The 18,651-nt window shown below is 34.0% G+C and overlaps 1 protein-coding gene across 1 annotated transcript in view; it reads right to left on the reverse strand.

Moving 5' to 3' along the window:
* The window catches only part of nbas (NBAS subunit of NRZ tethering complex), a 246,002-nt gene that overhangs the window by 79,547 nt on the left and 147,804 nt on the right, over positions 1 to 18,651 (reverse strand). The window contains exons 39-40 of the mRNA XM_073852757.1: positions 11,702 to 12,036; positions 3,857 to 4,066 (exon numbers count right to left, since the gene is read on the reverse strand). Of these exons, the coding sequence (XP_073708858.1) occupies positions 3,857 to 4,066; positions 11,702 to 12,036 (545 nt within the window). The remainder of the gene's footprint in view (positions 1 to 3,856; positions 4,067 to 11,701; positions 12,037 to 18,651) is intronic.

Below are 18,651 nucleotides of genomic sequence, written 5' to 3' on the forward strand. Positions count from 1 at the left end.
TTTATATACTTTTCCATCTCTACACAGAGTACACACAGAGCTACACAAGACAAGCATATGAGGTTAAGAAGTATATAAATTGTATTTTTTTTTTTTTTTTTTTTAAGAAAATAAACGATTGTTTTGCTAGATAAGACCCTTCTTTCCTCGGCTGTGATCGTTTAGAGCCCTTTGAAGCTGCAATTTGGAAGTTCAAACTCGGGGCACCATAGAAGTCTATTATATGGGGAGAAATCCTGAAATGTTTTCCTCAAAAAACTATTTCCTTACGACTGAAGAAAGAAAGACATGAACATCTTGGATGACAAGGTACAGACAAAGTACATTATCTGTAAATATTTGTACTGAAAGTGAACTACGACTTTAAAAAGACATCTATTGTTTTTATATACAGATAATTATACGTAAAAAAACGGTTTACTTTATTTTTCTACTAGTTTTACCAATGAGGAAGTCCTCAAAGTAAGGTTTTGCTCACCTTTGGGTACAAATTTGTAGGTACACACACAACTCTGTATAGCTATCTTTGTGAGGACATTCATTGACCCAAACCCTAACCCTAAACCTAACCTTTGCCCAATTATAACCTGATCCCTAAAACCAAGTCTTGACCCTCAAACAGGTCTCAGAAAGTGAGGACCACACAAAATTGTCCTCACTCTGATGGTCTAAAACTCAAACTTCTTTTTATATACAGACAGTTATACATTTTCTAACCTAAACTGACTCCTACCCCTCACAGAAAACGTTCTGCATTTTTAGAGTTTAAAAAACATTTTTAAAGTTTTAAAAACAACTTTGTTTACTTAATTTTTATACTAGTTTTACAAATGAAGACATCCCCATAAGGGAGGTTTTTGGCAATTTTGTCAGGTTTTGCTCATTTTTGGGTACACAACTGTCTTCAAAACATGATTAAGTAGGTACACACACAAAATTCCAAAACCTAGCAAGCTTTCTACCAAGGCAGCTTTTTAAAGCGTCATAAGCACATTTCTGCCACAAAGGCTGTTCCTAAACATTATTATGTTTTCTAACAATTCAAGCCAGGCATACACTGCCTTTCAAAAGTAAAAAATATATCTCAGTTTTCACAAAAATATTAGAAAGTACAAGAGTTTTTAACATTAAAAAAATCACCAAATCATCATATTAGAATGATTTCTGAAGGATTACGTGACACTAAAGACTAGATTAATGATGCTGAAATATAAGCTTTGTCAAAAGAACACATTGCATTATGAATTAGAATAAAATAGAAGTTAAGAATTATAATAATTATTAATTTGATTATTAATTCTTGTCAGGTTTTTTCACTTTTGGGTACAAATATTTCCTTAAAATATGGTTAAGTACACACACACGCACGCACACACACACACACACACACACACACACACACACACACACACACACACACACACACACACACACACACACACACTTAGCTATCTAAATGGGGACATTACATAGACTTCTTTTGTTTTTATATAGAGACAGTTATACATTTTCTAATCTAAACCTATCCCTACCCCTCACACAAAACTTTCTGAATTTTTACAGTTTCAAAAAAATAAAAAAATAACTTTGATTATTTTTATGCTAGTTTTACAAATGAAGACATTTCCAAAAGGGAGGCTTTTGGCATTTTTGTTAGGTTTTGCTCACTTTTGGGTACAGAACTGTCTCCAAAATATGATTAAGTAGGTACACACACACAATTCCAAAACCTAGTAAGCTTTCTACCAAGGCAGCTTTTTAAAGCATCATAAGCACATTCCTGCCACAAAGCCTGTTCCTAAACATTATTATATTTCCTAGCATTCCAGCCAGGCATTCACTGCCTTTCAAAAGTAAAAAATGTACCTCAGGTTTCACAAAAATATTAAAAAGTACAAGAGTTTTTAACTAAGAAATCAGCAAATCAGCTTATTAGAATAATTTCTGTAGGATCATGTGACACTAAAGACTAGAGTAATGATGCTGAAAAATCAGCTTTGTCAAAGGAACACATTACATTATAAATTAGATTAAAATAGAAGTTAAGAATTATAATTATTATTAATTTGAGTTATTGGTAACACTTCAATATAGGGACCAATTCTAACTATTAACTACTTGCTTATTAGCATGGATGTTTATTAGTACTTACAAAGCACATATTCTGCATGACCATATTCTATATCCCTAATAATACTCAATAACTAAATTTAACAACTACTTTATTAACTAATAATAAGCAACAAATTAGGGGTTTATTGAGGCAAAAGTCATAGTTATTGGTTTGGTAATAGAGCGAATTGGACTATATAATACAGTGTGACCATATTATTACCCTGGACCACAAAAGCAGTCTTAAGAAGCACAGGTATATTTGTAGCAATAGCCAAAAATATATTGTATGGGTCAAAATGATCGATTTTCCATGTTCCATGAAGATATTTTGTAAACTTCCTAGCATAAAAATATCAAAACTTTTTTTTTTTGATGAATATGCATTGCTAAGAACTTCATTTGGACAACTTTAAAGGCAATTTTGTCAATATTTCGATTTTTTTGCACCCTCAGATTCCAGATTTTCAAATAGTTGTATCTCGGCCAAATATTATCCTACATACATAATTCTGTATAAATTTCCATTTCAAAATATTGACCCTTATGACAGGTTTTGTGGTCCAGGGTCACACATTTTTATTAACTTAAACTTAAAAAAAAAATCTTTGAAACTTTTACTAATCCAAGACAACTGAACGGTATAAGTATATTATTTATGGTGAAGAATGAAATATATATATTTTTTAAAGTGTTGATCACGAGTCAATCATTAAAAATATTTGTGTTTTACCAAATGTAGCAAATGTGTTTTTATAATTATTAGAGTGCTGCTCCATTCACTTAGCACCACTAATTTAATACTACTGCAACCAGTCGTAAGCTAAATATCTAGCTGCTGCTCTTTACAAATGCATTGTGGTACTCTCGTGAATGCATGGCAGAAACTGACACAGAAGAGAAGAAACTGTTGTATAAAGTCTGTATTTTTGTTTTCTTTGTGCACAAAAAGTATTCTCGTAGCTTTATAAAATTACGTTTGAACCACTGATACCACATGGACTATTTTAACCATCTCCTTTCTACCTTTCTGGGCCTTGAAAGTGGTAGTTGCTTTGCTGTCTATGCAGGATCAGAAAGCTTTCACATTTCATCAAAAATATCCTAATTTGTGTTCCAAAGATGAACAAAGGTCTTACGGGTTTGGAACGACATGAGGTTGAGTTATTGACAACAGAATCTAAATTTTTGGGTGGACTATCTCTTTAAGTTAGTAGCATTGATATTTTAAGTTAGTGACGCTCCTACACTGATAGGTTGCAGGCAGCAAGGCAGCTCGAACTGAGATTTACACTGCAGTTTCCGCACTCGTGCACATTCCTATGGGATCACGTTGTGTGACACGGTGAAGGTGTATCAGTAATGAGATGCGGCAGTATCTGCTCGATAAGTGTGCACTGTAAAAATGAATCCATATATTTCCATATACAAATGGCTCAATGTGCGCATTTAAGAAACCACAGGCTGACATGGACTGCCTGCTACTATCCTGCAGACAGGACACCAGCTACAAACCTGCCAATCAATCACAGCCACTGTCACACAGGTCACGAAAGTGAGAAATTGTGAAGGACGAGGAAAGAAACAAGAACAAGCAAGAAAAAAAAAAAGTGAAGAAGGGGAAGTAAAACGGGCACTTACATAATATTTAAAGACTAGCTTACAGTAAGCATCCAGCTTAAATGATCAAATCACAAGAGGACAGTGAAATTTAGTGTATTTTGTATGTGTGTTGAGAAATTACCTCTTGGCTTGTTTTGAGTGACAGAGGGAAGGAGTGGCTCAGAGTCTGTAGATGGGCAAGAGACTGCTGCATGTGAGTGAGGGCGGAGTCAAAGCTGAAGGCGGAGATATCACTTCCATCATCATTACCCTTTTTCTTACTCTTGTCGCTAATGCCTTTCAAAGCCTTCTGTGCACGCTTAGTGATCTCCAGCCTGGTCTCTACAGAGAGCTAAACACAGAAAACACACAAAAGAGAAAAGAAAAGAGAAGAACAAATATGTTAAATCTGTGTTCCCCCCACTGATGTCTGTTTTAATGATGTCCTTACTACGTTTCTGGGCTTTGAATCTGTCAGTTGCATTGCTGTCTATGCAGGGTCAGAAAGCTCTTGGATTCTATCAAAAATATCTTAATTTGTGTTTTTAAGATGAACAAATGTCTTAAAGGTTTGGAACAACATGAGGGTGAGTAATTAATGACAGAATTTTTGGGTGCACTATCCCTTTAAAGTGCCCCTATTATGCCTTTTCAAATATGATATTTCATGTAGTGTGTCATGTAGCTGTATGTGAACATAAACTATCTGCAAAGTTGTGACGCCGACAGTGCAACATAAATGAAGTTTTTGTCTATCAAAAAAAAGAGTCGGCTCACATTCGCCTAAACGAGTCGTCAGCAATTCGAATCTTTTTCTGTAACGGCCACACGTCACGAGCTACACATTTGCGTAATGTCCGCCCATGTCGTGAACAACTTGCCCGCCCACAAACAGTAGGCCTACCATTTTCACGTGGATTACATCATGTCAAGAAGGCGTCCTGCGCTGTAAAAATCAATTTGTTTTATATGCCCTTCCGAAAGATGAAACTACCAAGAATGAGTGGTTAACATTAATTTTTTCAACACCTCAGCAGTCCAATTCCAGTCTTGTTGTGTTCGCGTCATTTTACTGATGACTGCTTTTCCAATCTTGGGGAGTAACGTTACAACGCGAGATTCACCAAACGCTTGGTTTTAAAAAATGGATCAGTGCCCAGTTTATTTGGACCGGCTTGCTCCTCTGAACTTCTACCTGTAAGTATGATTAATAATTGATGATTGTATTTTCTAGCGATCGTTCAAAATACGTCTGTGTACGTTATGGTGTGTAACAACCCCGCACATGTCTTGGTAACCGGCTAACTTGCGTTTCTGTAGTTCTGTTGTTCAGCTGTGCGTGCAATGTAGTCTAAAAATTGTGATTGATGCAGCTTGACTGTCTGTCTGCCTTATTAGTTTAAGTAATGATAATGATAAACGATGGCTTAACGCAGTGTTATGGATTGTACAGTGTTGAAGTTCACAGCGAAGAGGTGTGCCCGGTTCGCTTACAAAAGCAAATTGCAAGCACTTTCCACAGTTAACATATGACACTAATCACTGAGAGACGTCCTGCTCCAGTCGTGCTTGCAAAACAGTTTCTTGTCGATGTGCCACTTCAACCGTTTCATCGTCAGACTCCAGCTCGAATTGATAGGGTAAAATCGAGGCTATCTTTTCTATGCATTAACAGGTCTCCGCAGCTGTCATTCAGTTATGCCAATGGGCGTTTCGTTTTGCGCTGTAGCGGTAGACCAATCCAAAAGGACTGCACCATCTGACCAATCACAGCAGTGAGGGCTCACTGAAAGGAGGGGTTTAGAGAGACTGATTCTTCGAACTGCTTCAAACGAGTCGTTTACGAATCATTTAGAAACGGGGTAAAATTAAATCTAATTTTGGAGAAAACTAAAGTGTTTTTTGAACTTGCATACATGTAAACCTGTTTTAAGAGACTAATACAACAATATTAACTACCTTTAAAATGGCATAATAGGGGCACTTTAATATACACTTATTACAAGGTAATATACTACTATTGCAAAATTTGGCGTTGATAAGATTTTGAGATGTATTGTAAGAGATGTATACCCACTAAGGCAGCATTTATTTGATCAAAAATACAGTAAAAACAATGATACTGTTAAATATTATTACAATTTAAAATAACTGTTTTCTATTCTATTGTTTTCTGTTTTAATCCTTTGGAAATTATTCTAGTATGCTGAATTAGTGCATAGAAATGTTTCTTCTTATTATTATCAATACTGAAAACAGCTGTGATGCTTAATATTTTTTTTTAGAAACTGCAATAATAAGGCCTCACAAAATCGGTTTTATTTTTTTCCAAATTCAGTTTTATTTTTTCTAAATTCGGTGTCTGTTTTTCGGCTTAATTTTCTGGATTCTGTTTTTATTTTTTATCCCGACCCAGTTTTATTTTTACAAAATTATGTTTTCTCTAATAATTTTCTGGATTCAATTTAATGGTTTCATTAAATTTTAATAATCAAACGCATCTCTAATTGATTGATTTTATATATAAAAATACTGCTATTTAATTTATTTATTATTATTATCATTATTATTTAGAAATACTGTGTTTTTACATTTTTCTGGTAAACAAATTCTGGTAAAAATAATGTTTTAATAATAAGTTCATTATTAGTAGTACAATCATTACATTAACTAATATTTTTTCTGTCACCTTTTCTTCAAGTTAAATCAAACTTTTATTTTGACGGGTTGCTGTGAAGACATTTAAGATTCTGTTTCTATATGATATGATGCTAGTTTTTCTCAAAAGAAATGATAAAATGCTCATAAAGTAACTTTAAGAGCAGATCTAGAGATTGTTTAGATTTTATATTTCATTACAAATGTCTATTAAACAAACAAACAAAAAATAAACAATGACATTTTATTATATTGCCACTGTATTACATTTAAAATAAGTTATTTAAATATTACATGGATGTTCAGCACTTTTAACAATAAATATGGTTCAAAACTATGAACTAGTTTTCAACCAACCAATTAACTGTTTAGGTTGACTAGTTTATCTATCTTATCCTATCTAGCCAAACCTAGTTTGCATTACATTCAAAAAGTCATTAAACTATCTATGAAATTAACATGTACAAGCAGTTTTCCATCAAATATTTATATATGACATAATAATAGTGAATTAAATAAATTACTCATGTGACTCTGGACCACAAAACCAGTCATAAGTGTCAGGTTTTTTTTTTTTAATTGAGATTTATACAATCACCATACCCATTGATGTATGGTTTGATAGGATAGGACAATATTTGGCCGAGATACAACTATTTTAAAATCTGGAATCTGGGCCTGCAAAATTTCAAAACACTGAGAAAATCACATTTAAATTTGTCCAAATGAAGTTCTTAGCAATGCATTTTACAAATCAAAAATTAAGTTCTGATATATTTACAGTAGAAATGCACAAAATATCTTCACGGAACATGATCTTTACTTAATATCCTAATGATTTTTGGCATGAAAGAAACATTGTTAATTTTGACCCATACAATGTATTGTTGACTATTGCTACAAATATACTCATGCTACTTATGACTGGTTTTGTGGTCCAGGGTCACAAATGGCTTTTAATAGTCACCCATAGGTGACCCCACATAGTAGAAGCTACTCAGAATTGCCGCACAATCTGAAATGAAGAAATATGCTCAAGCTTTTCTGCTTATAAAAATATTGAGTCAGCAACGGGCCGTTATTCTGCTGAATATCTACTATTATAATCCCTAACACTAATGATGTCGCATAATTCGGTCTCATACTATTTCTCATCCAGATTCATCTCAGTGAAAACACTTCACATGCCTGGATTCATCTCATACTGTTTACCTCCAACACTCCCCTCCCACGCTCTCCCGCTGTCATTTACTCACACGCGTATGTACGTTAACCGTATTTACTCACGGTTCACACAGCAGAAGCATGGCAGATATCATTGGTTGTTTTTCCCCTGTGGTATCCTTGAGCACCAAATCAATGCCGCACTCACCTTAATGGTGAGAGTGGGTGTGTGTTTATGGCAATGAGTGTTTGGAACTTGCTTTCTGCAAACTCTAATCATTATAACATTAGATCAACATAACAATCATTACAATAACATCATCTGAACACTCCAGGGGCCACCGAGCATTAACGATTAGCCTTTTGATTACAGAGGCTCATTTAGGATGTTTGCCACAGGGCCGTGCGTATGGGTCTTTTTTGCATGCACGTGAATGTTTGACTTGCAGGCAGAATAAATAGAAAATGAAGCCATCTGTGAGAGACAGGAAGACATGAGTGGTGCTAAAACATCGAACAGCACTTAGTAGGCATTAACACGTCCAGAGAAGTCTGTGAACATACCATATACATACGTTATGACATATACATATGCATGTGTTGATTTTAATGACTCATGTTAATTGGAATATGCTAGTCTAGATTAATTCCAAGATTTAATCTAGATTAAAAAAATTAATCTATGCCCACCCCTCATTATATATATATATATATATATATATATATTTTTTTTTTTTTTTTATATTATGACGACATTTTAGTGCCACGTTAAAAAACAAAAATATTTAAAATTGCAAGATTAAAGTTATATTTTGAGAATAAAGTCTAAATGTTTTGAGAATAAAGTCTAAATGTTTTAAGAATAAAGTCTAAATGTTTTAAGAATAAAGTCTAAATGTTAGGAGAATGAAGTCTAAATGTTAGGAGAATGAAGTCTAAATGTTTCGAGAATGAAGTCTAAATGTTAGGAGAATGAAGTCTAAATGTTTCGAGAATGAAGTCTAAATGTTAGGAGAATGAAGTCTAAATGTTTCGAGAATGAAGTCTAAATGTTAGGAGAATGAAGTCTAAATGTTTCGAGAATGAAGTCTAAATGTTTCGAGAATGAAGTCTAAATGTTAGGAGAATGAAGTCTAAATGTTTCGAGAATGAAGTCTAAATGTTAGGAGAATGAAGTCTAAATGTTAGGAGAATGAAGTCTAAATGTTTCGAGAATGAAGTCTAAATGTTAGGAGAATGAAGTCTAAATGTTTCGAGAATGAAGTCTAAATGTTAGGAGAATGAAGTCTAAATGTTAGGAGAATGAAGTCTAAATGTTAGGAGAATGAAGTCTAAATGTTTCGAGAATGAAGTCTAAATGTTAGGAGAATGAAGTCTAAATGTTTCGAGAATGAAGTCTAAATGTTAGGAGAATGAAGTCTAAATGTTTCGAGAATGAAGTCTAAATGTTAGGAGAATGAAGTCTAAATGTTTCGAGAATGAAGTCTAAATGTTAGGAGAATGAAGTCTAAATGTTTCGAGAATGAAGTCTAAATGTTAGGAGAATGAAGTCTAAATGTTTCGAGAATGAAGTCTAAATGTTTCGAGAATGAAGTCTAAATGTTTCGAGAATGAAGTCTAAATGTTTCGAGAATGAAGTCTAAATGTTTCGAGAATGAAGTCTAAATGTTAGGAGAATGAAGTCTAAATGTTAGGAGAATGAAGTCTAAATGTTAGGAGAATGAAGTCTAAATGTTTCGAGAATGAAGTCTAAATGTTAGGAGAATGAAGTCTAAATGTTTCGAGAATGAAGTCTAAATGTTAGGAGAATGAAGTCTAAATGTTTCGAGAATGAAGCCTAAATGTTTCGAGAATGAAGTCTAAATGTTAGGAGAATGAAGTCTAAATGTTAGGAGAATGAAGTCTAAATGTTAGGAGAATGAAGTCTAAATGTTTCGAGAATGAAGTCTAAATGTTAGGAGAATGAAGTCTAAATGTTTCGAGAATGAAGTCTAAATGTTAGGAGAATGAAGTCTAAATGTTTCGAGAATGAAGTCTAAATGTTAGGAGAATGAAGTCTAAATGTTTCGAGAATGAAGTCTAAATGTTAGGAGAATGAAGTCTAAATGTTTCGAGAATGAAGTCTAAATGTTAGGAGAATGAAGTCTAAATGTTTCGAGAATGAAGTCTAAATGTTTCGAGAATGAAGTCTAAATGTTTCGAGAATGAAGTCTAAATGTTTCGAGAATGAAGTCTAAATGTTAGGAGAATGAAGTCTAAATGTTAGGAGAATGAAGTCTAAATGTTAGGAGAATGAAGTCTAAATGTTTCGAGAATGAAGTCTAAATGTTTTGAGAATGAAGTCTAAATGTTTCGAGAATGAAGTCTAAATGTTAGGAGAATGAAGTCTAAATGTTAGGAGAATGAAGTCTAAATGTTTCGAAAAATGAAGTCTAAATGTTAGGAGAATGAAGTCTAAATGTTTCGAGAATGAAGTCTAAATGTTAGGAGAATGAAGTCTAAATGTTTCGAGAATGAAGTCTAAATGTTAGGAGAATGAAGTCTAAATGTTTCGAGAATGAAGTCTAAATGTTTCGAGAATGAAGTCTAAATGTTTCGAGAATGAAGTCTAAATGTTAGGAGAATGAAGTCTAAATGTTAGGAGAATGAAGTCTAAATGTTTCGAAAAATGAAGTCTAAATTTTAGGAGAATGAAGTCTAAATGTTTCGAGAATGAAGTCTAAATGTTAGGAGAATGAAGTCTAAATGTTAGGAGAATGAAGTCTAAATGTTAGGAGAATGAAGTCTAAATGTTAGGAGAATGAAGTCTAAATGTTAGGAGAATGAAGTCTAAATGTTAGGAGAATGAAGTCTAAATGTTTCGAGAATGAAGTCTAAATGTTTTGAGAATGAAGTCTAAATGTTTCGAGAATGAAGTCTAAATGTTAGGAGAATGAAGTCTAAATGTTAGGAGAATGAAGTCTAAATGTTTCGAAAAATGAAGTCTAAATTTTAGGAGAATGAAGTCTAAATGTTTCGAGAATGAAGTCTAAATGTTAGGAGAATGAAGTCTAAATGTTAGGAGAACGAAGTCTAAATGTTTCGAGAATGAAGTCTAAATGTTAGGAGAATGAAGTCTAAATGTTAGGAGAATGAAGTCTAAATGTTTCGAGAATAAAGTTGAAATGTTTTGAGAATAAAGCTGAAATTACTAGAATAAAGAATATATGTGAGATTGTTATCAGAAATCACACCATGTGTTATACTCGCAGGGACAGTATGCTTAGAAATAATATTTCATGTTTTCGATTACATTCATTAGGCATATTTGTAGTGCACCAGCCACCCAATAATAGCAATAAGCTTTGTGCTTTTGGTACTTTTAATATAAAACAAAGCTTCAACTTTCAAAATCTGTCAGTTTTATAGTGAAATACAAACAATAATGCAATAATCTTGCAATAATGTGTTTTTCACGCTCTTTAATGTGGCGGGACAGATCGCTGTATTCATGCGAATCAGTTGTCTTTTCGATTACAATGATACATTCGCTTCATTAACCTATACTGATTTTCCTTAGTTTTTTTTTTTAAAGAAAAATCCACCACCTACTCTGCAAAAAATGTTTGTGGTGTCCAGTCTTTCATTCCTCACACATATTTAATTAAAAATAACAATAAAACGTTCTAAAGGTTGAAGTGGACTCCAATTTGTTAACATAAATTATATTGTTGTCTTTTCTGAGGTATATAAGTGACTATTCACAAGCTGTTTTATTCATGGTATAATATAGTATATGATTGGAAATAACATTTAACGTCTTCCATTCATTATTTGTAGTGTGCCAGCCATCCAGTAGTTGAAATAATTTTGTGCTTTGTTTTTAATATAGCACAATATATGTTTTTCCTCTTTTTTTTTCAAGTTTAAGAATGATATAATTGTGAAGGAACATCAGAAGGAATTAAAAAAAAGCAGTATAGCCTAATTTAATGAAACCAATGTCACACTGTAATCGGAAAGATGACTGATTCACATGCCGCCTAAACTGGGGCGAATACACCGATCTGTCACGCCACATTAAAGAATGTAAAAAACAAATTACATTTCAGGGGATTTTTTAAGTAGAACTTAGCAAACCCCCCCAAAACTTTCAAAACCCACTAATTTCCTGCATTAGACTCACCTTATTGGCGGCTTCAGGGGAAAAGGTAATGGCATCCAAAAAGTTAACAGAATCCACGGGCAGAAGTCGATCAAAGTATTTGGCACAGGTGTCATAGGCATGCAGGAAGTCGTGATCACTCTGGGGGGCTTTTTTCAGCACATGCTGATCCCCTTCCCAGAACAGTTTATGAAGCCAGGTGGCATGTACAGCGCTAGAGGTAAGCGGTTCACCACCCTTCTGGGGGATTCGAGAGGCCAGTTTGGAGATTGACAGGACATTCTGGCTGGTCAGTACCGGGTCCAGAGCTTTCAACGGATCAGAATCCTCATCAGTCAACTTCTTGTAGTCCAGACCTAAACAACAAGACATCATTTCAGCTTCAGCATTATATAAAATACATACTAATTGTCACACTGGAGTGAATATTTCTCAGGGTGGGTTTGCTTTTAAGAAATTCAGTTTCTGTGTAGTATACAGATCTGGCCATTAAAAATGCGTCTTTTTTCACGCGGCAGCCTGCAATTCAGCACGCGTCGCCACGCGGCGGCCTGCAGGGGCTTTTTTAGGTTTTTTTAAAACGTTGTTGCGCTTCATATAATATCCACCAGGTGGCGCAAGGAACAACATTCTGTGGCCAAGCCCTGCACAAAGAGGGCTATTTGGACAGTATTTATGTCTGTTGTTTCAATATCTGGCGCCATAATCGGTAATTCATTCTGTATGTAACGGCAAAGTATTTATAATTTCGTTTCCTTTTTATTAAGTTAATTTAGAAAAAAAAATTGGAGCATTTTTGTTCGTTAAACGTAAGCTTTTTGTTTCTTAAAGACCAAGCGGCAGACAGTGAGTTGACCTACTCTTTCAATTTGCCTTCTCAAGTCACGAATTGGCTAAACTAAAATCCATAGATGTAAAATAAAAGAAATAAATAATAATAGATATAAATATGCGCTATTAGGTGCATATCCAATCGTTTGTGCGGAGAGAGCAAAACACATTTTTAGGACATGAAGGCTCAAGCTCGATCAGTTACATTTTTTTTTCAGTGGAAAATATTTAACCGTTATTTTTTTGTCAGACATGATAAATAAATATGTAGAAAGACTTAAATTACTACTTAACGAAAAAAACAAATAGAAAACAAAAACTGTTTTTATTATGTAGCTAGTCCATAGAGATGCATTTCTCTCTAAAGGCGCGCGTCCAACGAGGATATGAGGACTGTTAACTGCATCATCACTGACTCAGAAAACAGTAGTTTCTAAATAAATAATTAAAATATCTCCTTACTATTAGACAGTCATGGTATTTACTTTTGCCAGTGTTTTGTGGTAAGCTTTAAACAAGGAACCCTTCCAAGCTGTGCTGAACGTGCGCTCAATGCTGCTAACAGGACCGTCATGGTAGCCTGGTCTCGTGGTTCCTCCAGCGCTGCAATTTTTTTTTAAATCACCACTGAATGTCTAAAATATAATTTTAGCCCGCATTTGATCTTTGACGGACTAAAATGCAGGGCTGTAATACGTCTTAAAAGTGGAACATGGAAATATAATGGATGTACTGCGAAAAAAGTTTTATACTCGACATTGTTTCCAAATGGTTAAATGTGAGATTCTGGAAATGAGAATTAAATTTAGCGTGTCGGGTCGGGAAGAAAATTATTCTAAGTGGGTATATATAGGCTATATATTCTAAGGGTATATATATAGTTAGTATCATAGGCGGAGCGTGTGTAAGGCTGGGGAAGGCTTGACCTGGGGCCAAAAAATGCCACTAAATTGGACATATTCCCCTGCCCAAACAAAATCAATATATTACGTCTGTTGACAATAAAATGAAAATGAATAGAAAATGTAAATTGCGGCATTACATTAAGATCAGATAATCTGCACCGTAATTCTTTTTAGGCGTTTTTACAGTGTTATAACGAACCACACACGATTCTGTTGGGTTAGGAATGCAATGTCTATCAGAAGCGTTCAAATGAGTCTTGTCAGTTTTGTTGAGTGCGCGCAACTCTTGATTTTTAAAAAAATCATAAACAACAAAGCTCAGACGCACCTAAAATGTAGCTATAAGTAAGAGATTCGTTACACAGGGAATACAACGAAATCATGGTTTACATTTAAGATACAAGTTCATTTAAGATATAAGATAACATGTATATTGAAAAGTTCTTTAAAAGCATCTGGATGCAAAAATAGTATTTTTTAAAGGTGTTTTTAAAGCATTTGCTTTATGGATTAAAATACTAATAGGCTAATAAATAATTTGCATATCGGACAAAATTGCGTTGCAGCAAATCCTCTAAATTTTAAGATATATAGAACAGAGAAACATAAAATCTGAAAATATAAGCAGCTACAATTATTAAAGTTTTACATATACTCTATGCCAGTATAATTTGTAATTATAATTATTTTATAGTATATTCTATAACATTATAATTTTAATAGAATTATAAAATAAATATAATCAGCCCTGTTTTAGGCTTTTCCTTACTTTTATATTTTAGACATTCATCAATAATGGAGATAAATAGAAAAATTTCTCGCCATTTCTAAATTGGACGTGCCTTTATATAGAAATATCTTTAAATCTTTAGGCCTACAGATTACATAATGAACGTTTCTATTTTCGATTTGAATTATTTCGTTTTAAAGTGGTAATTTAAAGCTTTTGTTCATTGTGAAGCGATGTTCAAGAACAGACGGCAGAAAGCGCATCTTCTGTTTTCCTTTATTTTATAAACGCATGAGTTGTTTATAGGCTATTGTGAGTGCACTAAAATAAAAATGGACCCGTTACAGGTCAGAATGATGTATTACTCCTATACCTTTATAAGCAAAAATGAAGAAATTATTTATTTATTTTCACACAAAAAAAGTGATTGCACTGGTGCCTCCATTTTTTTCACAACCTTTCAAACATCTAACCTCACAATTGTTAATGAGGGTCGTTCGTGTCACTTTTAAACTTGCCATTTCACCTTTCACCTTCCCCCCAACCTATGAATAAAGGTGAGAAGAGCTGGCTTGGCTCCGGGGGGGGGGGGGTGAAGTGCTAGGGGTGTCTCATTTCTCGTTAGGTTGGAAGGGTAGGGGGAAGGGGAAGGGCCAGATAGGCCTCCAAACAAAGAATTTTCGGGACCTCATTTCAAACGAAGGGCTAAGAGAAATTTCCATTTTCCAACATGCCTGCTCACTCGAGCAAGCAGACTTATAAATATAGGTAATTTTTGCCATTAATAAGGATATTTATGACAATTTTTCATTATATGTATATTACCTTTAATCTTGTGTTTGTGTTTATGGTGTTGTTCTGTAAATAAACGTTTGCAAAAAATCGCTAAAGTTTGCTAGCAGATAGCACTGTTTGCACTGATTGATATTACAAAATATATTTTTATGTCATATACACTTGACTGCAAGTTAGAAACATGGAAGGCCATGTGGCGAGGGAATTTCCCACACCCCAGTCATTTAAATCAGTACATAATAATGAAAAAAAAAAAAATACCTTACAATTAAAAAGAAGCAGATTTTTACCATCTGAAATTTCTTAAACCAGTGAACCCCTGTAAACATTTCAGTCCAAGGATCCAGTAAACCAATGCGCTCAAATTGAAAGTTCAAAAGGAAATTCAATGGAGTAGAATTTAACACTTTCTCAGAGTTAGATTTTAACACTTTCTGGAGTTAAAATATTAATCATTTGGAGAGTAATTTTAACTCTAAAATTTAGTTAATTATAATTTAAACTCTTTAACCAGTGTTAAAAACACTTCTTAGGGTAAACATAATATGTTTTATGTGGAAATGACTACACTGAAAGCCATACTCTCAACTAGCTGCTTTTATTTCAGGAAATACATAGATTGGATTTTGAAATTCCATGCATGTAAACACTTTGAAATTAACTGCTGTCATAAAATACTGTAAAATCTAACAGCAAAACATTTACATTTAATACATGTCTGCAGTGCCAACAAGAAATGTTTAGTAAAATTGTATACAGCATAGTCAAAAACACATCATTGCATTATATAAAATCAAACCTGAATAATTATAAAATAGTGCAGTAGTATTGTGTAACCAGAGGTAGATATACATCAGATGAAGTAACAAGAAACAACTCCACAGTGATACCAGGATACATTCCATGAATTAGTTTGAGGCGCCTGAATAAAAACAAAACTGAAAGCTGAAGGATGGAGCACAGAGGACAGAACTTAACATTTTGCTTAAATAAGAATACTGCTTGTTCAACTGCCTTGCTCTCAGTTCTTTGACTTCAGTTCTACCTATATCATTATTATATACATTTGTCTTTAAAAAAAAATATGTACAGGCTGGACAGAGCATCATGATACTTTACTTTACTTGAACAGCTCTTCAACAATACCCAAGGTTTCACATGACTGACAAGGCGAAACTTCTCAGTCCAAGACGATGTAAAAGGTGGAAACCTGTGCTTTTGATGTCCCTGAGGAAAGATGATATGGCTGAGGGTTTTCTTTAGTGGCCAGATGATGGTCATCAATACTTTGGCATGACCGAAACACAAGATAAACATCCCTTTATAAACAATAGGCATTAAAGGAAGAGTCCACTTCCAGAACAAAAAAATACAGATAATTTACTCACCCGCTTGTCATCCAAGAGGTTCATGTCTTTCTTTTCTTTCTTCAGTCACAAAGAAATTGTTTTTTTTTTTAAGAAAAGATAATCGTTCAGACAAATGTAAAAATATATATTTTTTTCAATAACATTTTGAAGTATTATTTAATACTTACCAGTCCTTTGACATCCAAAAAGCAAGAAAACATGTAGTACATCAGCTGAGCCCTGGTCATCTTTTTTCAGTGTTGTTTTATCTCAAAAACTTCTGCTGGACTACACAATAACATCAACAACATGTTATTTACAAAATAAATCATAAAATTACAGTCACTTACTCTTTATTAACTGATTACTAAACACATAACTCACCTGAATTGAGAAAATCTGAGAAACAAATTTCGTCCAGTTTTACTACTACTTCCCTCCATCCAGCACTTCTGTCAACATCCTGACAATGAAGAGAAAACATGTAATTTAAAACAACCTGTTAGTGTGATTGAAAATGCAAAATGTTTAATATGAAAGCCACGAACTCTCATAGGTCACGAGTCACTACTAAAACATTTGTAACGTTAGCCGTTACGACTCAAAACATTGCAGGCATTACTTTACACGTTCATGGCTAAACTATGATCGTTTTTAGCCAGGGTAAAGTTAGACTTAGACACTTCAGTTTACTGACATTGCTAGATATTACCTCGTCTCGTCGGCATGACATTATGGAAGCTTAACAGAATGTTTCTTGAGCGAGTCGCAACTTAAATTTGACAGCAAAACACTCGTTTACAAAAAAATAAGGTGAACAGAAAGACGTAAGCTAATATTAGCTTGTTCACATCGAAAAAAAGTCCGCTCAAAACAGCCATGTTTTGCATCGGAGATTCATTCAACACAAAGTTCGCCGCGGTTATTGGCGTCAGTACACTAACGTAACAGCTATAATCAGCTGTCTGTCAGAAGATAAAGAACATTTTGGAGTTAGTTTTTTACCTACCTCATGACGAAGTAGACAACTTCATCAGTCGATCGTGTGGCAGAACCAGGCTCGTGTCATGGCGCGCTCCTGATGTAACGTTATTGTTTAAAACGTGCCCCTGAACACCAATGAATGAACTCCGAAATACAACACAGCCAGGGAGTATCCCGTAACACAAACTGTTGTGAAAGTTAAAGAATAAACTCCAAAAATTTAACTCTTTCACACTTTTTTGCCTAACTCCTGATTTTCGAACTCCAGCAATTTGCTGTACACAAATGAAGCATTTACCCACTTCTCAAGGCACCACTACACCACAGATTTGCAATTTGCCGTGCATGTGATAACGCATTGTTTGTTTTGCTTACGGCCATATGTGTACATGTGAATGAACGGTGCGTACACCGTACATTTGTACTTTTTGCAACGCTACAACATTTTTTTCAACATCTTGAAATGTGTGATAAACATCGGCGCATGTCCTCTGATGTAACATTAAGAACTAGCGACAACGTATGATGACGTATAACAGTGTTGTAGTGGTTTCCCATTCCTTAGCTAAGCTAAGCTACAGCAGCAACACGGCAAAAGTAGTTTACTACATCTAAGCTATTTTTCAAAATGTAATTTTTCTACATGGTATGAACCATCATCTTACCAAATCAATGCTTTCTCAGTGGTCAATAAAATTGTCAGTCATACAGGCATAAAAGTTCAGTTTAACGTTACTTGTTTATTCAACAACGCCTCCAAACCAATTTGGCAACAAAAATCAGCATCATTTACAGGGCTGGATTTATCTCATATTGTGACATAGGCAAACAAAATTTTGGAGGGTTGAATTCTTTCTTTTAAAAAATGTTTTGAAAAAAAAAAGGCACTTGTTTCTGAATATTAAACGAATAAAACAGGGGAAACACAACAATACTGAATAACTGAATAAACTAGCCATACAAAGATTGATTTCAAAGATTTCATGAGAGCCTGATTTTTTTAATTCTCAAAATTTATAGAACAGAACATGGAAGTTTGAAGTATCAAGAATATTATATCCGCTCCTCGAGTACAATACCTTTTTGGACGCCTTGAGAGAGAAATTTATCTTTACGGATTACATAAACGAGTTTTTGTTTTCAATTTGTTTTATTTCGTTAAGTAATAATTTAAAGCTTCCTATAGATATGATTATCATCTCTGTAGAAATTAATACAATATTAAATAATTATATAGGCGATGCTGTATATGCTAATGATGTCTGTGCGCAATGTAGACAGCATTCACAAGTTTATCATGAATAAACATTACATAAAGTACTTAAAATTTAATAGCCTCACAAGAAACATTTTATGCATCCCAGAGTCTTGTCCATT

Source organism: Garra rufa, chromosome 13, assembly GCF_049309525.1.
Source record: "Garra rufa chromosome 13, GarRuf1.0, whole genome shotgun sequence".
NCBI lineage: Eukaryota > Metazoa > Chordata > Actinopteri > Cypriniformes > Cyprinidae > Garra > Garra rufa.